Source organism: Podarcis liolepis (assembly GCF_965112155.1).
Source record: "Podarcis liolepis genome assembly, chromosome: 2".
Lineage (NCBI taxonomy): Eukaryota > Metazoa > Chordata > Lepidosauria > Squamata > Lacertidae > Podarcis > Podarcis liolepis.
This window is the reverse complement of record NC_139555.1, coordinates 35,424,806-35,452,005: the sequence shown is the minus strand read 5'-3', so window position 1 is coordinate 35,452,005 and position 27,200 is coordinate 35,424,806. Positions and strand designations below refer to the sequence as shown.

Below are 27,200 nucleotides of genomic sequence, written 5' to 3'. Positions count from 1 at the left end.
TATCATGGAAATGCTTCCAGACGGACCCCTTCCCACACACCCATCTTTTACCACTGTTAATCATTCTGGTTATGATGAATGTGGGCGTGTGGCTTAGAGAGTGACCCTATGAACGTTTACTTGGAAGCAAGTCTCACTGTGGATGAGGTTTATTCCCTAGTAAGTGTACTTAGGAGTGAAGTCCAGTGGTCCAAAGGTGTAAAAGAGATAATTATTCATTCAGTGATCATCATGTGCTATTTGTGTAGAGCTGAGTTAGAATTTGCAGGTGTGCCATGTCTCCTTGAAATAAATTATGGGATGCTGCTACAGCTCCATAGAATATTGTGGAACAGCCCTTTTTCATGCACCCCTGTGGTATGTCTTCCAGTGTTTTAGAATATTGATCTGGCTACTTTTAACTCAATGGATAAACCTCCATCCAAATACCACTGGAGGTATAGCTTGAGGCCTCTGAACACAGGATATATAGGAGATGATTGGAGGTGGGGGAAGAGGTGCTCATGAAAAATGTATTCCTGATACAGCAAACATCTCTCCAGTTTATCAGTAACTACACTTATGTATGTTTATAACATGCTTTTGCTTGCCTTAAGGAAAACACTGCTAAAACTATAGACACTAACGCTTTTGAGGCAGGATGTTCTACATATCAGATCAGAATTAAGTGAATACTAACAGGACAATCCAATGCATGTTTATTAAGAGTTAAGTCTCAGTGTGTTCAGTGGAGTTTCCTTCCAGGTTAAGTATGCATGGGATTGTAGCCTTAATCTATATATTGTCTCAGGCCTTCGGCCTTTTAAACTGTGGGGTTATTGTTATTGTTTTTGTTTGTTGTTATGAGATGTATTTTTGTGTTTTTATATTGAAAACCACCCTCTGATCTTAATAATAATATTATACGAACAAAAGTTCATAATTTAATTCTCATGCAATATCTAGGCTTCATTTATTTATTTTATGACTCACCATGATATTCGACAATCAAAATAGCTGAGGGTAAAGACAGGCATTCTAGAGACTCAGCTATGCTATTAAAGAAACAGTGATTTGTATTTCCTATAAACATGCAACACCAGATGGCGCCAGAGAGCAGGAAGTTTTAAAACACAATTTTCTATAGAGATTTTTTTTCTTTTGCTGTAACAATCTAATTCCAGCATAGGCAAACTCAGCCCTCCAAATGTTTTGGGACCACAACTCCCATCATCCCTGACCACTGGTCCGGTTAGCTAGGGATGATGCGAGGAGTTGTCCCAAAACATCTGGAGGGCCGAGTTTGCCTATGCCTGATCTAATTTCTGACTTATTTATAGCATTCCCCCATGACTAGATCCACCCTAAGTGTGGTAACAAATTGATGAAAAGACTTGCTGCATTTCAAGTCACGTTCTTGCAAGGTGGATGGAATGTGCTGAAGCACCTTCCGTTACCCTTTAAAACGACTTGTCTGTACCCCTTAAAATTGTGCAGCTTGACTGAACTATATGGAATAGCGATAATATAAAATGACCCCATTTGTTGGTTACGTTATTTTGTTAGTTCCCTGGAATTTCTTGTGTGTGTGTGTATGTGTTTAAGGGAATGAGGAAGTAAAAGTGAAAGAGAGAGATGGAACATGAGACACACGGTGATAGGGTTAGAATGAGTGTGTTAAGGACCAGAAGTTCATCCAGATCTCTTTTGCTTTCATTCTGAATCTTCAGCAAACCTGCTTTCCAGTTATGTTCTGCATCCTTGATGAGAACGACATGCTTGTTGAAACAAAAGGCAAGGTTGTCATGATGCAATGATAGAACAGGCACAGGAACTCTGCAGCTTTCTGTTAGAGCTGCTGACCTCTAATAATGGTTGGACAGTGATTGTTATGTTCCGTTGGCCATAAAGACACTCCCTCTGCTCTCGGATACTTGATCTGGAATTTGGAATGGGAGCTCAATTTCCTGCATACTCTGTTTTAACTGAGGCAAAAAAATGTTCCGCCTTCCTTGTTGGGCTGCGAAGCAAAGTAAACTTCCCTATTTGAAGCTGCCTCTTCCTTTCCCGCCTTGACCCTTTGAAATAATACTCTCAACAGCTAGAAGGCAACACGGCGCTGGTTCCTCATTCCTTCCTTGCATGAACCTGCCCAACACAGCTCAAGTCAGAAAAATTTAAAAGATAAGGATTCTATGTTCCTGAACCCCAGAATGAGCTTTGGTCTACCCCATATCATATTTTGTTTATTTCATAAAAATTACCGGTATACATGGCTTGACTGGGGGGGGGGGGACCCCTTTGAGTGGTTAACAAAAATAATAAAACAAAAACAAAATATTTTTTTTTAAAATCTATTAAAAACATAGTAATCTAAGCAGGTGTTTCCACGGCTCTCCAGTAGCCTTATTTAGCCCACTGTCTCTTCTTTTCCTTTGTCTCTGGAAGAAATAAGAGGAACACAGGTCTGAGAGCTCACTATTAACTTAAGCAGCTGGTATGCAGAATCAGTCACCAGTACTGGGGCACCGATACCCAGGCATAATGCGTGGTATTTAATGCTACTGCTACTCAGACCAGACCTACTGAAGTTAATGGACACGCCTAACTTAGGTTCATTGGGCGGGGTTCACCTAACTAGCTGCCAATTTGGAATCTTATGTGAAAAGTGAGTACATTGATTTCAGTGAACTTAGGCACATATATATGATCAAGCAGCTTTTTAAGGCAGGAATTATATTGATGCAATCATGGATAAGCTACAGCTGTGGCCTTCTCTGGCCCGGTAGCTGTTAAAGGCACAGACCCAGTGTGAGGAGAAGGTGTTTTCCTATCTGAATGGTGTAGTCAGCTTCAGATGCTGAGTTGTGTACATGTGGGGATTGTGTGGAATAGAAAACGCGAGTCATTTTCAAATTGTACAGTCCAGGGAATGTCGATTTTATATTTGCCCTTCAGTGCAAAATCTGATTTAAGGGCTGCCTCTGCATTATACATTTTAAACAGTACCGGGCCACTTTAAACAGTCATGGTTCCCCTCAAAGGATCCTGGGAGCTGTAGTTTGTTAAGGGTGCAGAAAGTTGTGAGGAGACCCCTATTCCCCTCATGGAGCTACAATTCTCAGAGTGGCTGAACAGTCAGTCCCAAGGAATTCTGGAGATTGTAACTCTGTGAGGGGAACTGGGGCCTCAGAAACCGCAGCTGCCAGGATTCTTTGAGGGAAGCCATGTCTGCTTAAAGTGGTATGATACTGCTTTAAATGTGTTGATGTGCAGATGGGACCTAAGACTCAACATCCTCCCTGTGAATGCTGCTGGGATTTATACCGATAGCTTCCAGGGAAGGAGGACAAGGCAGGCATTATTTGCCCTAGCAATTGATCATCATGGACAAACAGCAAGCTGTCCAGCATTGTAGCTGCAATTGAAGAAAGTGTTGCTGGTCAGACAAAACAAGTTAAACCAGTTGATTGATCTAGTCTGGGAAATCGTACATTCCTAAAAAAACCTTCAGCTTGTGTGTTCGAGGCTTCTGGTCTTGAAGCCCCACTGGAAGAAAAAAAGCAGAAAGAAGCAGTTTCTGAGGAGAAACACGAGCAGGGGAAAGGTTGAATGCCCACTTTCCGGTGTGCCTTTGCTTTGTAAAGATTTGGTGGCTGGTCTGCTGCTGTCTTCTGTATGGTTTGTCTGGCCTGGACCTTGACTAATATTCTTGGCAATGTGGCCTCTTGGTAACTGACTTTAAGAAGAGTACTTCTTGGGTGGCAGCAGACTCAGCTTTGAACACTGTATTTTCCCACCTCATCCCTGTTTCACTGACTGCTTTTCAGGACTTTTGTACCTCAGGTTCATTCAAGACTGTGTGTGAGAACCAGTTATGGGTGGGGGTAAGTATTCGATTCTATTTATGTTGGAAAGGGTTGTTTTGAAGTTGAACCAGTAAAGAATAGGTGAAATGACTATTTTGTGTTGGAATTATCATCACCATCATCATTATTGCAAGGTTTGAAACCCCACCAGTTGTTCTCCAGGCACGGTCATTCGGAGAAAATATTGGTCTATGAACAGAGTAGTGACAGTTGATGGGAAATGTGCCAAAAGGATAAAAGAAATTAGTTGTTGTTTAGTCGTTTAGTCGTGTCCGACTCTTTGTGACCCCATGGACCAGAGCACGCCAGGCACTTCTGTCTTCCACTGCCTCCCGCAGTTTGGTCAAACTCATGCTGGTAGCTTCGAGAACACTGTCCAACCATCTTGTCCTCTGTCGTCCCCTTCTCCTTGTGCCCTCAATCTTTCCCAACATCAGGGTCTTTTCCAGGGAGTCTTCTCTTCTCATGCGGTGGCCAAAGTATTGGAGCCTCAGCTTCATGATCTGTCCTTCCAGTGAGCACTCAGGGCTGATCTCCTTAAGAATAGATAGGTTTGATCTTCTTGCAGTCCATGGGACTCTCAAGAGTCTCCTCCAGCACCATAATTCAAAAGCATCAATTCTTCGGCGATCAGCCTTCTTTATGGTCCAGCTCTCACTTCCATACATCACTACTGGGAAAACCATGGCTTTAACTATACGGACCTTTGTTGGCAGATAAAAGAAATATTAAATATTAATTGCTTTGTTATATTAATTGCTAGTTATAAGGTTAGTTAGTCTTTGTACAAGGAAATCACTTGGCGTTTTAGTATGTTATGGGGCTGGTAGGAGAGGACTCAGACTATTGTAGTAGTAGTAGTAGTAGTAGTAGTAGTAGTAGTGTAGTAGTAGTAGTAGTAGTAATTTATACCCCGCCCATCTGGCTGGGTTTCCCCAGCCACTCTGGGCGGCTCCCAACAGAATATAAAAAACACGATAAAACATCAAACATTAAAAACTTCCCTAAACAGGGCTGCCTTCAGGTGTCTTCTAAAAGTCAGATAGTTGTTTATTTCCTTGACATCTGATGAGAGGGCATTCCACAGGGCAGGCACCACTACCGAGAAGACCCTTTGCCTGGTTCTATTCTAGGATATGTGGAGAGGGGATGTGTCTGTCGTCAGTAGCAATTTTCCCATCTCCAAGGAATATCAGGACTGGAGTACATTATAGGAAGCCTCAGGTGTCACTCTTGCTTCTGGTGACAGGAGGGGAAATAATGGCAGTGTATAGACCATCTCGGTTGTGAGTCCTGGAAGATCTCCCTGCCTTGCAGGCCTTTTCCCGCCTGGCCTGATCTTAATTTTAGATCTCCTTTTGATTTGTGTTGAAATTGTTCAATTGGGTTGTGTACTTTTTGATGTTTTAGTTATTGTTTATGGTTACTTTTGTTATATTTGTAATTATGTGATTGGTCTAAGTCGCATTGAGCATGGAAAGGCAGCATACAAATAAAAAGATGTATGTTTGTACAGTGGGATAGAATGGAGATACTGGGGTTGTGTTGGACTTAAATTTCTTCACTGTGTCTTAGTTCTTCATGTCACCACAGCCTCTTTTTTCCCCTTCACCTAATTATTTTTTAAAAACATGTACTTATGTCCTTTCAGATTTAAATCCAAGCCACACAACAAATACAGTTCTCAGATACCATAGTGGAACATACTCTTTTCTTCAGATATGTGTCCATCAGTCACACTTTTAGCATTCTGCTCTGCATTTCTGTTGGCAGACTTCCTACCACAGCATTGACAACGGCTACGTCAGAGAAGGGCCATGTTGTCTGGGGAATATAGAGGCCCTGGAAGTGTGCTTTAAAGGTGAGGAATGGGCTCAAAGGCGTCAGGTTGTGATGAATGATGCCTGCTTTTCAGGTGCAATTCCACATCTTGAATAAAAAGAAGCATCTAAGAACTAGTAACTGAGCAAAGTAAAAAATTCTAGAACACCAATTAGTCATGATTACAACAGTAGGGTATTTTATTTTATTTTATTTTATTGTTTAGCCTGATCACCTTGTGGGAGAGCTCCTTTCCTTTCCTCCACACTTGCAGGGTCCATGGGCTGCAAATGCTAAAAATTAAAAATAAAATAAACAGTGGTAAGCAGAAGACGGATTATAGCGCCTGGTGAGATTTTTGCAAAGAATGCAGGACTAGAATCTGATTCTGATTCAATAAAGCACTTCTTATGCAAGAACATGGGTGCATACTTAGGATTACTTTATGATTTAATTATACTTTATATATTAACAGACCGTGAGTCGGCTCTCTTGCGCCATGAATTATAAACACACCAATAGACCCTAAAGTCATCCCACACTCCTGTCATACAAGCCAACACAGCTGCAAACTTGCTTCACTTTGTCCATGTCAGTGTACCCACTTCAACTGCTGATTCTTTGTCAGCTCTATTTTCTTTGTAAATGAAAACAGGGGCAGTCAAGAGATTCTCCTTTCCTATCTTCTTGTTGACAAGGGGGCCAACAAAGGAAGAAGCTCACCATGTCTCTCTCTACTAGATGAAGTGGAAGGTTGGTGCCCACTCTTTCCTGTGTGCACATTGCATTCAAGTGCACAGTAAGAATAAGGTACTATTTAATTCCAGCCGAAAACAGCATAGAAATGACGTCTCCAGCGTTTTCTAGGTGCATACACAAAAAACACTGCACACAGTGTTCTCAAGAAAGAAATGTGTTCATTGTCATTGGGAAACTTCTTGATTTCTGAGAACTTCAGAAGGACAAATGTCTAGTTCAAACTGTTCTTTATTGGGAACAGTAATTCCAGTTACATTAACTCAAAAACTACCCAGTGGAAAAGCTCATGGGTCTAGGATGATTTGTAGGTGATTGACGTAAGTAAAGACCTTGGTCACCATCCTCTCAGCTCTTTATAAACATCACTGTGAGTGCACATATTCATTTCAGTATTACACTGAGTTGTTTCGGCATAGGAGTAACTACTAGGTTATTGAAATTTGTAGTCCTCGCTTGTGGAATTGCCAAATAGTTAGCAGCTTCTAACTTGCCTTAATTTCAACATGCAGTTACATGCAGATGCAACATAGCTCTGTTTCTTTGCAAAGAAATATATATATACAGACACAGTTCAGTCAATATTAATATCACCCAAGTTGTAGATATCTACTAGTCATTATTTTGCTTTTACTCTCAGTGTGCTATATGGACATGAACCAGCCAAAGTTAGACACTTGCAAGTCTTATTTGTTCAAATGCATGCCACCTTGAGCTCCTTATAGAAAAGGTGGGATATAAATTTGGTAATTGATGATGATGATGAATGTAGTTTTCATTAAGTTGGAGGCTGCTGCCAGTGAGGATGGAGTATAGTGCTATATAGATGTGTGGTCTCTCATGTGGATCCAGAATTGGCCTCCACAGTCACTTACGGACTCATTGTTAAAACCGTGTTTATGGAAGACAATCTTGCTCGGCTACGAGTGATTGCCAAAGAAAGAAGAAATATACCAAAAAGATTTTACAGCCTCAAGTACACATGTGCTGTTATGTCAAGTTTATGAAACTGAATGATTACAGTTTTCAGTTTCATCACGTGGCAAATTTGGTTTTTCCCAGCTCAGTGTCACTGAAATACCATAGTTTTGCACAATAATCATTTGACAAAACTTTCCTCAGACCAACCTACTTCACTTTAGGCTTAAAAGAAGGAGGGAAGCACATTGGAACCTCTTTTTGTCTTTGTGTGTAAAATTCTGCTTGTTTATTTTCTAGGTCGCAATTCACAATAAAATCAAAGGAAGGACAGAACTACAAGACAACCGACACAAGAGGTAAGCACATATTAAGCTGCCTTATACTAAGTCAAACCATTGGTCAATTCCTTTCAGTATTATCTACACTGACAGGCAGTGACTCTCCAGGGTTTTAGGTAGGCATCTTTTCCTGCCGAACCCTGAGACACCAGGGACAAAATCTTGGGATCTGCTATTGAGTAGATGTATATAAGATTGTGCTGCGCAGTTGCAGTCCTTCACACTTATCTGGGAATAAGCCCTGTTAAACTCAGTGGGACTTGTTTCTGAGTTGCATAGGATCCAACTTTTAGCCCTGTTTTAAGCAGAGTTTGCTTTCTCTGTTGCTTCATTTACAACATTTAGGATGAATGTTACTGCGAAAGCAGCTTTGGGACCCCAAAATTGGTTGAACTTGAGTTTTTTTGTCATAGTAAAATATTTACAGGCTGTGGTTGTTATTTGAGAGAGCAGTAACTTACAATATTGCCCCATTTCACACAAGACACCGGCTCTTAGCACAAACAAGGAAATGTGGTTTTCCAGAGAGAAGGTTGCTGCTGTTGTGGAATTTAACACCTGGGTGACTGACTGTGTGTGTGTGTGTGTGTGTGTGTGTGTGTGTGTGTGTAAGGGATATAGACATTTTTTGTTTTCTTATCAGGCCTTCAGTGTCTTGAATCACTGCCTGTTACTCAACTGTTGAATGGCACAACTTTTCTCTTAACTGTAATACCATGGCAGAAAGTACTTTTCCTACTAAATTAAAAGCTTCCCCCATTGAGAACCAGTGTGGTGTGGTGGTTAGAACAGGGATGGGGAACCTGAGGCCCTCCAACTGTTGTTGGGTTCCATTTCCCATCAGGCATAGCCAGTATGGCCAAAAGCCAAGGATGAGGGGAGCTGTCACCTAGCAACATCCCCAGGTTAGAGTATAAGACTAGGATAGGCAGACCAGGGTTCAAATCCCCGCTCATCCATTAAAATTCCCTGGGTGTCCTTGGGCAAGTCACTGCCACCCTTCTTGTCCCCTATTTGCTCCAGAGAGTTTGAGGGACCAACAGAAATAGATTTGAGGGCATGGGGGTGGGGAGAGCGAGAGGAAGTTCCATTGCACAAGTGGAAGTCCTTGCACTAATGGGATGGCTTCATTGGATACAACCCTAAACGTCTGTCAAAAAGTGATTAAGTGCAGGAACTTTGCCTGGGGAAAAAATGTGACAATCTAATTTAAGACCTTTAGGGTTGATTTTTGTTTCTTTCTTTCAGCTATATTAAGATTTTCTGATTGGTAGAATTAGCACGTGCAGTGGTCTCTGCAATTCTATTTATGAAATGTGTGCCAGAGGTGGTTTTTGCAGCTGGATGTGGAAGAGCAAATAGACTGGCAGCTCACCTAGTGTGAGAGGAAACTGTCCTAATACATGTATTCAGTGACTAGCCTTTTTCCTTGTGAGACAAAAGAAGAAATGAAACTTCTTTCAACATCAGTGTTTCCTAATGCAGTTCCTCCAACATTGCTACTTATAGTTTGAAGGAACTCCCAATTTAAACAAGCTACTGCTAGAGGGGAATAATTTGGGTAAGCAAAACATAAGACATGAGCGATGAGGAAGTAAAAGAACCCAGTAGAGTGGGGCTTTGTGAACCCTCAGCATATAATGACTGCATAGCTGTGAGAGGATTTCTGGAGGCTTCTACACAAAGCTGGCTCAAGATATTTTGCCTTAAGCAAAGAACTAAATGGTGCCCCTCCATTCCATGTAACAAAGACAGCCAGTGTGATGGTTCAATCTTACTTCTATTAGGGCAATTAGGCAGCACCCTCCAAAGCTGCCCCACTCTGTATACTGGTAAGGCCAGCAGGACAGAGACGCTAGGACAAAGACAGCTATTACACAATACTATGAATTTCAGTGACCTAGCTTTATTCTGGCTGTTGCATATTGCCTAGACAAGGTTCCTCTTCTACCTTTTTTTGTTTTTGGAAGTAATAGCTAAAATTAGGGTGTCTGACATCCCATTTGTGTTAAGGTAAAAAAAAAAAAAAAGGTAAAGGACCCCTGGACGGTTAAGTGCAGTCAAAGGCGACTATGCGGTTGTGGCGCTCATCTCGCTTTCAGGCCGATAGAACCGGCATTTCTTTGCAGACAACTTTCCGGGTCATGTGGTCAGCATGACTATACTGCTACTGGCACACAGAACACCATGATGGAAACCAGAGTGCATGGAAATGCTGTTTACCTTCCTGGCGCAGCAGTACCTATTTATCTACTTGCATAGGTGTGCTTTCGAACTGCTAGGTTGGCAGGAGCTAGGACAGAGCAACGGGAGCTCACTCTGTTGTGGGGATTTGAACTGCCGACCTTCCCATCGGCAAGCCCAAGAGTCTCAGTGGCTTAGACCACAGCGCCACTTGCGTCCCTATATCCCGTTTGTGTAGCAGATGTCCATTCACACAAATGGTGCTTCTCCTTCCTGACTTTATCCACATTAGTGTTGGGGGACCATCTGGAACAAAATGGGGGGCACATGGGCTGCAGGGGAAGAGAGGAAGGTTGCATCAACTTGAGTGATGTAAGATATTGCCCTGGAACTTCACTTCTGAAATTTTAACAATAAAGGTCTCTTTTAAAATTTGCTAGTACTGCACTAGCAGAAACACATGAAGGTGGTATGTCAGGCTATGTGAATGACTAATTTTCTCTATGGGATTTGTGGTTGGTTGACAGCAAGTAACCTCAGCAACTGCAGTGGAAAACACACTGGCATTTATAGCCAGAGCTGCCAAAGCAAATAGATGGAAAATAGAAGCTATTGGAAAAACAAATTATTTGAAGCCATATTTTAAACGGTGCAGACTAATTTTTAATTTAATTAAATATGAGGAATTGCCAGGCTGGATTTCCAAAATGTATCGGGTCTTGCACCAACAACACTGGCTTTCAGTTTGTTTCTAGGTACAATGCAAGGTGCTGTTTGTTACCTCAAAATCCCTTCGTTTTTTTGTGGCCAGGGTATCTGAAAGACTGCCTCCTCCTTGTGAACCTGCCTGTAATGTAAGATCAGATTCATAGGCCCTGTTGTATGTCCTATCTCTATGAGAAGCTAGGTTTATGAGGAAATTGGACAGGTCCTTTGGGCAGCATCCCATTATGGAATTCCCTCACTCGGAAAGCGAGACAAGACTAGCTTCATCTTCATTTAGTTTTCAGAAAGCCATTAAATCTTCTTAGTACCACATGGCTTTCAGATTATTATAAATATAAACAACTTTTCTGTTGTTTTTTAAATGTTTGTTATAATACTGCTTTAAAGTTTTGAGGTAAAAGTTTATAAATCTAAGTCACCATCTTCCATATTAAACCGCTCCTGCTTTAAAATCAGTAGATGAGGCCCTCCTGATGGTTCCTTCTCAGGAAGAGGTACATGATGTGCCCCCCCCGAAAAGGGCCTTTTCAGTGGTGACTCCACATATATGGAACTCCCTCCCTACTGTGGTATGTCTGGCCCCATTTCTTTATAGTTTTAGGTGGTTATTGAACACAAAGCTTTTTAGGCAGGTATTTGGAGGAGGACAGACCTGATTGCTGTTGCTGCTATTAGTAACTGTTTTAGTGATTTGTTATTGTGTTGTTTTATGGATTTATAAAATATACATTTGCTCATTGTAAACCAACTTGTGCCTTGTGCATAGAGCGGTATATAAATTATATTGTTTAATTAATTAATTGTTGCCTTGGGGGCCCATTTTTGCCCAAAGCGTGGTTCATAAATATTTTTTACAATAGGTTAAAAAAATAAAATTGGGTGTTGATGGGGACTAGAAACATGCCAAGTCTAAATACGACACTGAATTCAGTGGAAGTATCACTGCTATATGCCAAGTCATTTAATCTTCCTTTCTCTCCTCTCTATACTTCAAAGGAAGAGGAACTGAGGTCTCCAGTCTTGATAGCGAGCATTTAGGATGGCAGTTGATGCTGGCAAGTGATAATAACATGCAGTTATATGATGGACTACAATCTGATCAAAGTGCCATTTATGTGAATAATATATCTTCCTGTTTCCCATCAGTGAAAAGAAAGACGTCTCTAACCCTCAGGGTGTCTCAGTCATAAACCAGAGAAAAGACTGCTGCTCTTTGTCAAGTAGAGTTCCATATATATTCTCCTTTATCCTTTTTAGAAAACTGAAACAACTATGAGGTCTGATTTTAGTTCTTGATGTACTGTACAGCTGAGTTTCAGTGCTTAAAAAGAGTAAAGTGGAAGTTTCTGCTTGTTTGATGCAGATAATGCATATTTCTTCCTGCCTGTTTCAGTGAGGCAACGTTGGCTTTGAAACCACGTACTTTCTTAGATCGTAAGAGCTGTGTCTTACAACAGCAGACACAGTTCTTATTGGTGGATGTGTGGGGAAGAAACTTCATACATTAGATTCTTCACACAGAATGAAACTGAGTGTATGTCTTTCTACGCTTCCTACTGTGGCGTGGGAGGAAATGGAGGCAGAGACCGAAAGGTTACTCATCACAACTCAGAAAGCAGGTACTGTGGCTGTGTACAGAAGGCAGTTGGTAGTGGAATCGAGGCATCTTATATATATATAAGTTCTTCACATCATCTACACAGTGTTGTCCTTATGCAAATGACAGCCTGCCCTTCCCACCCCCGTTCAATTTGGATTTTCCAGATGCATGGATGGTGAGGGAATGGGCAGTGGAGTGGGGGATAAATCCAACCTAAAATTGCAAGTTAGCCAACTGTGGACATACTGGAGCACATTGTGTGGGAGTTTTTTTAACATGTGTGGTGATGTTTTGCTGGGTGCCATCTATCATGACGCATCCTTCTTCTGCTAGTCAGGTGCTCCTCTATGGACTGCTGGTGGGGCCCACATGACACACAGATTTGTGTGGTATTTTTGACCCACTGTTTTCTGCAAGTCTGGTATATAGGAAACTTGTATCTCAGAAAACTTGGCCGTGTGCACAAGACACAGTGCAAATACATCCCATCAAGTACCACTCACTCACGTGGATGGGAATCATAGGGATGCACTTAATTTGCTAGTGTGTTGACATATGTGTGCAAAAGCACAAAAGATACAGATCTCTGTGACCCACATGGTGAAGGTGTGGGAGCCACATGGTGAACTGGTGAAGGGAAACGCTTTGCAGTTAAACCTGAACATGATAGCAAGCACTATTTACTAAGCTTGCTTACCTAGGGAGTTTTCTTAGCCCTGTAGGAGTGCAGAACCTTTGCATACATCACAGGTGTGGGGGTAAAATAAAGAGGGGAAGGCAGCTTCTCATAGCACTGAGGCAGGTGAAAGGATGGGAGAAAGCTGCTGATGAATGGTTCAGTCTGTCCTTGTCAGGAGGACTAAAGCATATGTGCTCTGTTTGGGATCTGAGAGAGCTTCCTCAGAGGTCTTTCCACTCAGTCTGTCCACTCAGCCTGTCCTTAGCACATGGGGATATGCAGTACTAATTTCCAATATGAATATGAATTTGTTTTATTTGTGCAGAGAATTTATGTCGCACCCCTATTGGTGTAACTCTCAAGGCAGCTGAATGCAAATAATAAAAGAGAGGGCGATAAATTTGTTTTGAACCAGCCACCAGTGTGACAGACGTCTCCACATGCTCTAGAGAAATGACAACTCGGTAACTGTGAAAGAGGGCCGGGTACATTTCCGTTTGCTGTCACAATGGTCAGAGTGTGATAAAAGAGTGTGGTTTCCTCTTAAGCATGTGAGAGCTGATGGGAACACTGTGCTGGCAGGGACAGACTTCTGAGTTCAGGGTTCAGCCTCTGAAGAGTATATACACTCTGGCATCTTCCTCCACTTGCTCAGGCTTTCCCTATTGCTCAGGCCTTCCCTAGACCAGCCAAGTATGGAGGCTGACAGAGAGACCCCGGTGGGGGAAACCCCTGGGAAAGACAACAAAAAAGTATGTAGTCTTTTCTTTCACTTTAGAATGTTCTTTAGCGGCTTCTTACAGCTCTTGCTTTTCAATCTCCTCCCTTTCATGTTCTGCTTCAACCTGCTGAGATACTGAAACCTTTGGGGTGCTTTAGATCCCATTCTTAAATTTCTTAATATATTTCTTCTAAAGAGCTTTTTAGATTCACAACCACCCGTCAGGGTAGGTTAGGCTGAGAGGCCATGAGCTAGTTAATGAGGATTTTGGACCTGGATTTGTTACATCAAGCCCAGTACTCTAAGCTACTGGTTCTTACCTTGAGGTCTAGCTTTGACCTACCTTTTGCAGGGCAGGGGATGAGATGCTCTGGCAGTTGCAGTCTTGAAAAAGAATAGTGTGCAGACCACATGAGCCAGATCGTGAAGGAACATCTAAGGGCTTTTTGCTTCCTGATATTTGTCAAGTCCTTGCATAACATTTGGTGTAACTTGTTAATTTTGCATGTGCAAAATCAGCTAGCGTTAAATACTTCCTGGTGGTGGAGTTCCTCCGAGTGGGTTAGTTGATGAAGGAATGGCCCTGACAAATAATATCTCCACTGTCCATAGACAGTCATGCCACGTTTTCTTGCAGTAGCTACCCAGGGCTTAACAAGTAGCTAGTCTCTGTTCATCAAGCAATTTATAACTTGTTGATCTGATCCAGTATCCTTTCCCTTCTGTGGTCATTTCTAATGCCTTGCAAGTTAGGAATTGGGAGGAGAATACTACTGATGCAAACCTGCCTTTTAAATTCCTAATCAGAAAACAAAGACTCATTGGAGCAAGTCTTGTTCTTGCTGTGCCGTAAAACTCCTTTCCACTTCCTCACCCCCCTGCACTAACCAGTTACGGCTGTGGTTATGGCCTGGTGTGGTTCTCTTATTTCTAAAAGAAAGAAAGCACAACTTGCAAGTCAGCAAGCAGCAACTCACAACCCTTTTTATAGTGGTGTTTGTTTTTACAATGTGGAAAATGTCTGACGGGGATCTTAAAAAAACTAAATCCATATTTTAAAAAACCAAATGAGCACTCAAACCTGGAAAATGTAGAGAGCACACAGCAAAGCTGCTAAAAATAACACACATACCTCTCTGCCTCTAAGACCAGAAGCGGAAGTCAAGGCATCAACATCTCTAGAACTTGGGTAGGCAAACTAAGGCCCGGGGCCAGATCCGGCCCAATCGCCTTCTAAATCCGGCCCGCGGACAGTCTGGAAATCATTATGTTTTTACTTGAGTAGAATGTGTGTTTTTATTAAAGATGCATCTCTGGGTTATTTGTGGGGCATAGGAATTTGTTCATTTTTTATCCCCAAAATATAGTCCGGCCCCCCACAAGGTCTGAGGGACAGTGGACCGGCCCCCTGCTGAAAAAGTTTGCTGACTCCTGCTCTTGAATATTTCGTAATATGTAGCATTGTTTGAAAGCCATTGCTGTTGACTCTCTCTTTTCTTCTTCTTCTTTGGCTTTATTGAAAAAAAGATTAATTAGGAAAGGTATTAGATCTTCCTAATAAAGCAGAATGATATATATTTTTTTAAGAAAAATTTCTTGGTTTTTCTTATGTATATGTTGCTGACTTTGATAATGATTTTGTGTGTGTGTGTGCTGTGCTAGGTTTAAAGTTGTAATAAAGTTTAAAAAAACAAATGGAAGGTCATGATCACTCATGGTGGGTGGAACATACAGGACAGAATTAGGAAGAAGCATTGGCCTTGTTGCCTTCCAGGGCAGTGCCTTGTTGCCTTCCAGGGCAGTGCTCCTGATGGCCTGATTTTGTGTTGAGGGGGTACTGATTGCAACTAACCACAAGCTGCAAATGGGGGGTGGATGGGTATGCACCACATTCTCCCCTACCCTCAGTTTTACCTGATCTTCATCCTTCCCTGTGAAGCATTTTTCTCCTGACTACCAGGACAACTCTAGTGAAGCTAGCATGCTTATGTTAGCTACAGACTATAGTGGTACCTCGGGTTACAAACACTTCAGGTTATAGACTCCGCTAACCTGGAAGTAGTACCTTGGGTTAAGAACTTTACCTCAGGATGAGAACAGAAATCGCGCACTGGCGGCAGCGGGAGGCCCCATTAGCTAAAGTGGTACCTCAGGTTAAGAATGGTTTCAGGTTAAGAACAGACCTCCGAAACGAATTAAGTTCGTAACCAGAGGTACCACTGTATTGTGGGAGCAATGGGGGTGTGTGGAATTGGTTTCCTTCCACTTTCCTTGGGCAGGATCATTATTCTATACATACAGTACCTGCAGTGTTATCTGCAAACTGGGAGGGTGAGTAGCTGTTAGCTGTAGTTAGTAGTGATGAATTGTCAAGGCAGCCAAACCATTTTCTTCCTGGAACACACGTTGGGAGCATTGCGTCCTCTTGCTTTTCATACCAGGTTCACAGACTTACTAGTGCATCTTTTTAATACTCCTCATTAACTTGTCTGGGCTCTTAAGAATCCACATATATAATGCCAGCATTTATTGCTCACTTTCTCCAGCTGGTGCTTCCTCCCGCTGAGGACAACCTCCCAGCAGTTTTCTTGTGCAGTACATTTGCTGGGCAGGCAGGCAGAAAAGCCTCGTCTTCAGTTTTCTGTCTCTTGTGTAAAGTACACAGCAGACCTATAAAAGGAAATCATTTCATTTTCAAGCTACTGTTCCCAGTCTTTTTACCATAGTAATGTATCAGTAGTTAAGCTTGCTCCAGGTTTCCTTCGGTTGTGCCCAATCCCTGTAAGATTGCTTGCAATAAACGTTAATGCCTACAACCCATTGTGTTTAATAAAGAATGGGTTGTTGTAGTTTTGGTTGTTGTTTACAATGTACTGTGAAATCATGTAAATATTATAGAGGAGTAGAGCTGTTTTTTGTAAGAAGATGTAAACATTTAGGGTAGTATCCAATGAAGTTGTTCCATGAGTGCAAAGACTTCTCCCTCCATAGCCCTTGGACCCTCCCCATAGCTGCTCCAGAGGGTTGGGGAGAACCCAGAACAGCTTAAAGGGGGGCATAAGGAGAGGGAAGGAAAGTTCCATTGTGCATCCAGAAGTCTGTGTTCGAATGGAACTCTTTATTGCATGCTGCCCTTAATTCACGAGACAAATAGCGAAATTGTTACTGGCTGTTGTTATATTCTAAAAGTTCCTGAGATGTATGTCTACCTGAGAACCTAGATGCGCTGCCGGCTTGCTCCAGATTTTGGGAAATGCTCTGTGTACTTGGTGTTGGGGAAAGGATCTCCACTTGTACTTTAAGGCACCTACATATCTATAGAATGTTTTGTAATTATTTAGCATTGTTTGAGTGTTAAAAAGGAGAGTAATTGCCTTCTGCTTTTCTTCCCCCTCTGTCTTTATTGAAAATAAGATTTATTTGAGAAGGTAGACAACTTTTAAATATGGCATAATGATTTTTTAAAAAACTTGCTTTTGCTTATGTATATATTTCTGATTTTAATGATGTTTCTGTGTTAGTTTTAAAGTTACAATGTGGTAAGCATTTGTGGTAATGCATTTGCCCCATTTTGGGACCCCTCCTGATCCATTCTGCTGAGTAAGACCCTATGTTCCTGCTCCAAAGTCTTACTTTGACAGCACCACTGATTACAGCTTGTCAATGAAAGTATTTTTCTTTTGTTTTCCGCAGATGGACCTGTCTCATAAATTCTCTAAGAGAGAGGTAAGAATCTATTCATCCCTAATAGTATACAATCACAGAGCCTTGGTGGATCATGCCAAAGGACCACTTGTTCAGCATCTTTATTTCCAACAATGGGCACACACCATGCGTTTAAAGTGCATTACTTCCCCCAAAAGAATCCTGGCAACTGTAGTTTAAGTTGTTGGGAATTGTAGCTCTGTGAAGTGGAAACTAGTTTCCAAGATTCTTTGGCCGGAGGAATGTGCTTTAAAAGTATGGTTCATATGTAGATGCCTCTGGAAAACATACAAAGAAGGGTTTGTAGGTGTCCTAACACCTGCTATTCAGAGACTGTATTGCCTGTGCTCTGAACCTAGAAGCTTCATTTAGCCATCACAGCTTATAGCCATTAACACATTTTCCTCCACGAATTTGTCTAATCCCTTTTATAAGGCCATTTAGTCCATTGACTGCCTCCACATCCTCAGGCAATGAATTCTATAAGGTAATGAAGCATTCTGTGAAATAGTACCTTCCCTTTTTTGTGTGTGTGTCTGGGTTATTCAGCCAGATTCAGTGGATGAGCTCGAATATTATGTACTGTTTTTAGAAAAAGGGACAGATTTGTTATCTCCAATCATTATGCCTGGGTACCTAGCTGTTCTGAACGTCGTCATCGTCGTCTTCTTCTTCTGGTTGTTGTTATTGTTAATTACCCACCCTTCACTGTAAGGCCCTCAAACCAGTTACAACAATTTGACATACAGTTTAAAACAGTTTAAAAACTTACAAAAAAAAAAATAATAGAAAAAGATGGGTGGGTCCTAAAAATGTATATCTCAGGTGTCAGAAACAGAGGTGAAGAGGTACATTTCAGCATGAAATAAAACATGAAACCAGGGTGGATTTGATTTAAATCAAATTGATTTAAATCATGATTTAAATCACTAGTCAGTAAGGCTTGATTTAAATCATTTTTTTTACAGAAAAACTAATTCTTGCTGGGATAATCTTAATGTTTACAACCAGATGAAGGTTTCATTTTTGGAATAATAAATTTAGTTTTTATTTACAGTTTCTACAGTTTCTACAGTTTCTACAGTTTCTACAGTTTCTACAGTTTTTACAGTTATAGAAAAAATTACTGATTTGGTTATACTATTACAAATACATTAACAGATAATTATGAAATTATTACGAGGCTTAATAAGTTAACTATTTATATTTGGACAACTTTTCTGCTGTACTTTATTGGAAGGAGAAAAATAATCATTTCCTTAACAATAATTTAAACAATTTATTTAACTAAAACAATAACATTATAGCATATGTATCCATGTTCGTTAACTGCTGTGGTGAAACATTTTTTTTTAAAAAACCTTAGACTGAAAAACTTAAAACAAATCCTTATATCCTGATGAATAGCCTTTGGACTATAATGTAACTTAAATAGAAAGCTATTTTTAGAAAGATTTTACCTCCAGAAGCATTTTATTTTAAAAATCCGATTTAAATTAAATGGCCTCGGTCCTGTATACCTGAAGGAGCGTCTCCACCCCCATTGTTCAGCCCGGACACTGAGATCCAGCGCCAAGGTTCTTCTGGCAGTTCCCTCATTGAGAGAAGTAAGGTTACAGGGAACCAGGCAGAGGGCCTTCTCGGTAGTGGCGCCTGCCCTGTGGAACGCCCTCCCAGCAGATGTCAAGGCAATAAACAACTATTTTACTTTTAAAAGACAACTGAAGGCAGCCCTCTTTAGGGATGTCTAATGCTGTATTGTTTTTAATATTCAGTTGGAAGCCGCTCAGAGTGGCTGGGGAAACGCAGCCAGATAGGCGGGGTATAAATAATAAATTATTATAATATTATTATTATTATAAATTAAAAGAAAAACTGATTTAAATAAAAAATCAATTTAAAAAAATCATTGATTTTTTTATCCACCCTGTGTGAAACACACCCACACCACGCCATACAGCCTGGAGCTGTTTCCTGTGCAGAGCTCCTAGTTTGTTGTGGCAGACTGTCAACTTCACTGTGTTAGGTTGGTTAGTGTGACTGAAACTCCTGATCATCGCTGCTGCTTTGCTCATCTTCCCATCTTCTTGGCAAGCCCAGAGCTCAGGAAGCAAGTCATCCAAAGCAGCAGGGGAGCTGTCCATCTATAGAGACTCTCTAGCTGGACAGCTCCCATCACAGACAACAGACAGAAGATGAGTCACAGCAACTGCTGTGCACCAGCTGGGCAGCTTTATAGCTGATTTTACTTCTCCATCCTGCAGCAGCAGCAGCAGCAGCAGCAGGGCGCGGATCCAGAGCACATATTGTTTCTGGCTTCCTTCTCCTTAGTAGCACTAAGGGAGGCATTGTGTTGTCAGATATATCCTGCACTTTGCACTTTCTGGGCTGGTTCTCTACTCAGATCTGCTGCTGTTTCTGCTCCTGGGGGATTTTGAGGATCTAACATTGGAGAGTAGGGCCAGTCATGGTGTATTAGGTTCTTTCTGACTGGGGCAGCTTTCTGGGTGATGATCTCCATAGGTGCTAGGGGCACCATTGGAATCTCCCTCCTCCAAGGTCCTGTTGGCATCAATCTGCCTTGAGGCACAATAGGCATGCCTCTAGAGCTGAAGTCAAAGTGCTGTGTTAGTCCAAAAGGAAGGGAGTTGGTCATGGCAAGTTGGAAGGGGGTTCTGCCCTCTGCCATGTGATAATTGGTTTGAATCAGATGGTCTTCTGGCTACTTCCACTTCTCTGGTTCTACATCATGAAATCCAGCCCTGAGATATGTTAAAATGGATTAATAGTATGAAAAACCCTTCCCTCATGAACAACAACCTTATTCTGTTCAAGGTTCACTTTGGTTAACCAATCCACAATAAAGTAAGAATGCAGGGACAGTAACCCAGAAGACTTTGCCTTTGTTTTGATCTGTTTCTAATGTGCTGTTGCAGCGCACCCTGCTATATGAAGAGGTCCTCTACACCATTCTCCATCGCTTGGGCAAACCAGAACTTACCCATGTTGCTGATCCAGATGAGCTGTACACATATGTGCAGAAGGTCAGATGAAAGCCAAGTCCATCTTGTCTCATTAATATCCAGCCTAAAGTCAGGCATCCATCTCTGTTTGGGGTTGTGTTCTTGCCTTGCCCATTTCTTTTCCTCCCACTGCAAGAAATGACTGTCTCAGTTTTGTTAATATCCCTACCACCGTCACACCCACAAGACATCCCAAATGACATCTTGAGGAAAGTGTTTATTCTCTGCTATATGGAGTCCATTTATCAGAGAAGAACTGCAGGCAAATAATGGTGACGGTAGAAGCCAACAGACAAAACTTTACTTGCTAGGCTTCATTCCTTAAGAAGGCCTGATGTTTGAGAGGCCACCTGAAATTGCCTTTTTCAGAAAGCTAGTGGCTAGGCTTAGGATGTTCTGCAGTAGATAATTTTGGTACAACTTGCCTTAGAAAATAAACAGCAGAAAGATGTTCTGTCTTCTCCATATTCTGTGTCCTGTCCCAGTCCACATTAATATTTATTTAAAGTTGGTGCCATTTGAAAGATGTACTAACCTTTCCTCAGCATCTCTTTTCTATATCTGGGTATTATTGCCTCTTCCACCATCAGGGTTCCTTTCTTCTCTCTTCCTTTTAATTTCATAATTTGACATTGTGGATACCCACCCCTTTTCAAGGTGGCTTTCACAATTCTTTACTACTTCCCACTCCCACAGAGGGTTATGGTCCCCCTTATGTTTTGCAATAAAAGTGATATTCAACCAAGCAATTTGGTCTCTACTGGGATGGGTGTCTGGGCACAGAATTAATGCTGTTTGAAAGACAGCCTCTAAAAGCTGACCCAAATAGCCTGCTGATCCAATGATCAGGAAAGATGTACGTACGGAGAATGTGCAAGCAGCTATCCTGAGACATCAAGAGACAACGAAAACTGAAGCCCTAAGAACTGTAACAAAATTGTTGTTCTTTTAAGCCAAGCATGGGGAACCTGTGGCCCTCCAGTTATTGTTGGGACTCTAGTTCCTGTCAGCTCCTGCCAGCATCACCAGTTGTCAGGGGTGATGGGAATTGTAGTCTGGAGAGCTATCACTTCCTCAGCTCTATTTTATGTGTAATCTAAAATAATCCATGTCAAGGCTATAAGGGACTACTCTTAGCATGCTTGCTCGATGCTGTCTCCCTTCACTGAGCTCGAGGTGATGAAACTTGCCCCACTTCATGCAGTATTATAAAAACAAGTAGGTCTCTAATTATTTTTTCCCATATCTCAAATCAGGCCTTCAATATGGATCCAGAAGAGCATGATATTCTACTACAGAGGGTCAAAGAGCTAGAGGTAAAGTCTAAGGGGAGGGGAACTCAGACCTTCTCTTTATCTGGGACTCATAACTCTCTCCAGACCACACCTTCTCCCTAGCCATGCCCTTCACCAGCTCTGCTTCACACACACCATGAGTGTTTTTCCTAACTGCTTGCACTTGCTTGTTCTCTGGCAGAATGACAAACATGGCACAGGTGTTAGAGGTCACTGCAGCAGCTCCCTTGCCCCCCATGTCTCTGGTCCTATGCACACCAAGAGACAGAACTCTGGGCCTTCCCCTTAAACTCCCCCGCTAAATGCCCTTGCAGATGCCCCTGTTTGTGAGGTCTGGTCGCAAGCTCCCAGGATCTGCAATGAGCGAAGTTTGACTGCTGCTGGTTGCTAACTCCTCCCTCAGCCTGGCTTCCTCTCATTTGTAACTCCTCCCCCTCAGATCCTGTGTTCCCACAGAGCCATCAGCCACACACACACAACCCTCGGGCTCCAAAAGCTCACTCTTCAGTCTCCTCCAGCAATCCTTGTCCCTGTTTGCAAGGTCTGTTCACAAACTCCCAGGATCTGTTCTGTGGTGTTTTTTGAAGGATTGAATGACTCGCAAGTTAAATGTATTCTTTCTATTTCTTCTTCAGAAACCAATTTTTTGTCTTAAAGCAACTGTGAAGCAAGCCAGGGGCATTCTGGGTAAAGATGTCAGTGGTGAGTGGACAACTCAAAGGGACTTTTGAACCTAAAAATATGGTTCCTACTTCAGCTCAGGATGGGCTTCTCCCTGTAAAACACTGAGAACATTTTCCAACTCCCATCCTGCTGGTGGTGAGGGGGCCTTAACATATAAAGCGATCCCTGTACGTTTCAATAGCTACTTCTGTGCTTGCAGGATTCAGCGACCCCTACTGCCTCTTAGGGATAGAAGAGAAAACTCGGGACTCTTCCAGCAGTGGTGGCTCCCGTCAAGAGAACAAAAAGCGATCAAAGGCTGTGGTGAAGAATCTGCTCCCTGACGACCAGACTCACCGCACCCAAATCATCAGCCAGACTCTAAATCCTGTGTGGAACGAAACCTTTATCCTGTACGTCTTGCTTCCTTAAGAGAGTGTGCTTTGCTTCTGACAATTTGGGGTGCTTCCTCTTCCCAGTCCTTGCAGGAACCACAGGCAAGAACCAGATCTCCAAATCTGCCTCTCCTGTGTATGTGAGCATCGCCCATGAAAGTAGCAAGGGGGTTGGCAGCTGGCGAAAGGAGTAGTATGCAGGCTATCCTTATTGGAGACGTGATTCTCTAGTAATTTGACGTTTTGCAGCATGGTTTCAGGCCACTGCCGTGAGATCCAGACTAATATTCAGCAGGGTGGCAAACCCAGAGAAAGTGGTTTGTTGCCCTTTGAGAAGATCTGCTGCTGTTTGGGTTGAGGGTGACTCAGATAGATGAATATATATAGCTGTCTGCAAATCCAGGACAATTCTAAAAATAATGCCTATAATCAGCTGGTTGTCATAATGAGGTATGCTTGTTTACATATGGCTGTTATGGGGGCTGTTTTGCTTTCATGGTGTAATGTATTTATATTCATGTTTTCAGATGTGTTATGTAGGTTTGCATGGAGGCTTTCAGGTAGCAAGTGGCTAACAAGCCTAATATACAAATAAATCCTTATGCATAGTGTGCCCTTCGCCATATGTTCACAAGGCAGAAAGGCATCATGTAAAAATAGTAAAATAAACAGTGAACGCTATAAAATGTCAAAAGAATAAAACAAAACATCAGCAGGGTAGAAAAGCAGGTGATTAAAATTATCAGGGTGGTTCCCAACATCAGCAATTTCCAAAGTTCTGGGGAAAGAGGTACCTCTTTAGCTTCTGGTGAAAAATTAGCAATGCATAAACAGCAACAAGACCGAAAATATGAAAGCAGTGCTGTATTGAACTCTCTAAGAGCACATATATCAAAATATAAATAATGTTACATATTGCACTATGTTGCTTAATTGTATCAGAAGGCAGAACCCTGGTTGAAAGTTCGCTTTGACTAAATCGATGTATCCCAAACTTAGGTCTCCAGCTGTTTTTGGACCACAACTCCCATCATCCCTAGCTCGCAGGACCAGTGGCCAGGAACTGATAGGAACTATGGTCCCAAAACAGCTAGAAACCCAGGTTTGGGAAACACTGGACTTAAATGGTCCTTTTACATCCCATCTATTTAATTATCTGGCATCCTTGGGAAGAGTGACAACACCACATTCTCCAGAAGGAAACGCGCCCAAGTCCTTCATTTGCATTACTGACTGATAGAAGTTCTTTTGCCTGTGCAGCTGCTTATCCTTTGGTATATTGTTAGCTGTAATCATAGTTTGCTTTAATTGCAACATTATTTATTTTTGGTTATATATGGGCCACTTTTCAGTTTCTTGGAGGAAAGGTGGAATAAAAATGGAGTGAATTTTCAACTCCATATTCATTGCATTAATAAATTGTTCCAATTTTACCTTCCAGGGAGTTTAAAGATATAGAGAACGCCTGGTTACATCTAGACATGTGGTAAGTAGGGTTGGGTGTTATTCCTCACAGCACTTGTACCCTGTGTGACATTTGTATGCCTTCAAAGATCTCTGTGGAGTTGGTCAGGCCTAATATTGCACCCTCACAGAAATATACCACTCTGCTAATGTCAGTCCATCTGCCCAGAATACTAAATTGTGATTTTGGCTGCTACTCTTCTCATTTTGTTTCCATCTCTCTCTCTCTGTTTCACTTGTACATCCTTAAATCAAGCAGCCCTGTTCAGGGAAGTTTTTAATGTGTGACATTTTAGTGTATTTTTGGTCTTTTTTGGAAGCCGCCCAGAGTGTCTGGGGAAACCCAGCCAGATGGGCGGGGTACAAATAATAAATTATTATTATTAATCTGTTTCTTGTAGGGACTCGGATGATGATGTCGAAACTGTGCGCCACAAACTGGGAGAGTTGACAGACCTCCATGGCCTGAAGAGGTCTGTACTAACCATGGGCCTTTTCACGTTAATGTAGGGTCATCCAGAGAGGCTATTGGACAAGCAAGAAAAGGCATTTAAAGAACAAAATGGAACAATATTCTGTGCTCTTCTGTACAGTCATACCTCGGGTTGAAGTAGCTTTGGGTTGAGCATTTTCGGGTTGCACTTTGCAGCAACCCGGAAGTAACAGAGCGCATCACTTCCGGGTTTCAGTGCTCGCGCATGCGCAGACGCTCAAAATGGGTTGCGTTCCCGTTCACATCCAGAGGTGCCGCTGTACAAGAGAAGTCTCACCCTGCCATTTCACCCTCTCTGGTTTGCTTTTTCCTCTCCAGGATTTTTAAGGAAGCTCGCAAGGACAAAGGGCAGGATGACTTTCTGGGGAATGTGGTACTTCGCCTGCAGGTGAGGAAGGGAAGAGCGAATTTTCATGGCAATGTTTTACCTGTTGGCATCCTGGTCTTCCTTGAGCCATGGTTAATCCTCACAAATAATTCACATGTCATAAAGTGGTTAACCAAAACTTTGAGTTAGGGAGGTGGGATTCTCTATGTGTCTCCTGCAAATGCTCCCTGTTTCACCCACCCAACACGTGGGTAGAAGTGCCAGTGGCAGGGTCCCTGCCACAACATCCTGCAGCAAGCCCTGAAATGGAGGGTGGGTAGTTGAGCCAGTCTGGGATCTACTGGATCCTGAGCTGACCCTACTGCTCTCCGATGAGGGCATTGTGCCCAATCTTGGCCCAATCCCTGTGCCAATTTCATTTTTTTAAAAAAATATTTATTAAGGATTTTAAACATTAAATTCACATATAACACAATACAAAACACAAAAAACAGCAGGAAAAAAAAACAACAACAAAGGTAACATATAATAGCAAACACACCTGTGCCAATTTCAGGCTGGTGCAGCAGCCGTTTACCAGGGTTTGGATGGCAGCCTAACACAGTTCAGTGGTGATGCCTCTAATTCACCTGCCAGAACTATCCTAACCTCTCTTTTCATCATCTGCTTTCTCTCTTTGTTTGGACAGGACCTGCATGGCAGAGACGACCGCTGGTGCAGGCTGGAACCTCGCACAGAAACCTACCCCAACCGAGGACATTGCCACCTGCAGTTCCTTTTTATGCATAAGAGGGTAAGGGAGTGGCCCCTTACCATTTAGAGGGCGATATGAAGCCAGCTGGGGAGTGGGCTCTGAACAATGTGCTATAGTCTTCGATGGTTAGGTTGTCGTGGCATCAAAGTGCAAGGCTTTTTCTCCTGTGTTGTCACCTCCTGCTGGAGGTTTGCTTGACCCAGTCTTTGGTTACCTTCCCAAAGGTGGTAAAGACTTTACCCTTTCAAATGACATTCAGATGTTCTGAAACGGTGTTGTTTTGCTGCTATGGCTTATTATAGCTCTATTGGGAAATTGGTCTTTTACTAGTATGGGCTTTGTCTCATATATTTCTACCCTGCCTTGGTTATACATCTCGGAGGAAGGTAAATGAGATATAAGAGACACTTTGTCAGGTGTTCTAATATGGGTCAATGTTATGATTGAACATGTAGAGATCAGCAATCCCCTGTATTGTGGGAAAGTGTGTGTGCAACTGAGCCAGCTCTGTCGTTAGGCAGAGTAAGGTGCCTGCCTCAGGCAGCTGATTTTTGGTGTCATGAAAGGACAGCAAATGCTTATTTATTGAATTTAGTAATGTATTTTTTACTGCACTCTGTGAGGGGAAAACTACATTCCCAGGATTATTTTGGGGAAGCCATGTGCTTTAAATATAATGCTTGCCTGGAGGAACAATCTTCCCCCACGATGTGCTGTTTCAGGGGTTATACTGAACCCCTTCCAGTCAATTGAGGGAGGCAGAAGGCATGTAGGATGGAGGAGAAGAGGGAAGCCCTCATTTCGCTAGCAGAAGTCTTTGTGTGGGCTTCCACTGGTGGGGCCCAGTTAGTTGATTCCAGTCTGTGGTACGTATGCAGAGAACACCCTCTTCTAGCGCTTTCTAAAAGCTGGATGCCTGACATTGTTTCCTTTCTAGAGAGCCACCTCAGCCAGCAAGACACAGCCAAGCTACACAGTCCACCGGCACCTTCTTCAGCAGATGGTTTCTTATGAGCTTCTTCAGCACCAGGTAAATGATGGACTTGACTTGGTTACTCCCTGTTTCCTTCCATCTAGTTTAATAATCTAATCTAGGTAAGTGGCGCTAAATGGAAACTGAGCTTCAGCAGAAAGAAGCACAAAGCAAGAGTCTCACAGAGCAACTGGTTGCTAGAGCTTCTCAAAGCAGTCATGATGTCAACAGGACTGCTACAGTCTCCTTCCTTTCCCTTGCAGGTGGGCAGCACTTCCTGGAATGGAGAGTTGAGCAAACATGCCAGTACAATCTTGTATCTGCATGCTACACAAAAAGATATTTCAGACTTCCACCAGGTTATGGCGTGAGTATCTCCTGCACTCTTCCACCCGAGGCAGCAGCTATTGCCATGTGGAAGTTACTTCAGCAATCAAATGGCATTAGGAGTTAGGATTGTTGCTATTTTCGGGTGGGATTCAATCAAATTCAGGTCATAGTTGGTTGGGAGGT

The 27,200-nt window shown here is 42.3% G+C and overlaps 1 protein-coding gene across 6 annotated transcripts in view; it reads left to right on the top strand.

Annotated features, from left to right (window-relative positions):
* The window catches only part of UNC13D (unc-13 homolog D), a 58,036-nt gene that overhangs the window by 7,092 nt on the left and 23,744 nt on the right, over positions 1 to 27,200 (top strand). For 3 of the 6 annotated variants that reach the window (XM_083487485.1, XM_083487482.1, XM_083487481.1), the window contains exons 2-13: positions 7,644 to 7,702; positions 17,288 to 17,320; positions 20,236 to 20,343; positions 21,579 to 21,638; positions 22,253 to 22,319; positions 22,501 to 22,693; positions 24,117 to 24,161; positions 24,541 to 24,612; positions 24,951 to 25,020; positions 25,649 to 25,753; positions 26,652 to 26,744; positions 26,951 to 27,054. In XM_083487485.1, the coding sequence (XP_083343611.1) occupies positions 17,288 to 17,320; positions 20,236 to 20,343; positions 21,579 to 21,638; positions 22,253 to 22,319; positions 22,501 to 22,693; positions 24,117 to 24,161; positions 24,541 to 24,612; positions 24,951 to 25,020; positions 25,649 to 25,753; positions 26,652 to 26,744; positions 26,951 to 27,054 (950 nt within the window). In that variant the 5' untranslated portion in view covers positions 7,644 to 7,702. Of the gene's footprint in view, positions 1 to 3,809; positions 3,867 to 6,377; positions 6,480 to 7,643; positions 7,703 to 13,420; positions 13,626 to 17,287; positions 17,321 to 20,235; positions 20,344 to 21,578; positions 21,639 to 22,252; positions 22,320 to 22,500; positions 22,694 to 24,116; positions 24,162 to 24,540; positions 24,613 to 24,950; positions 25,021 to 25,648; positions 25,754 to 26,651; positions 26,745 to 26,950; positions 27,055 to 27,200 lie in introns of those variants that run through there. The other 3 variants (XM_083487484.1, XM_083487483.1, XM_083487480.1) reach the window with 3 other exon arrangements.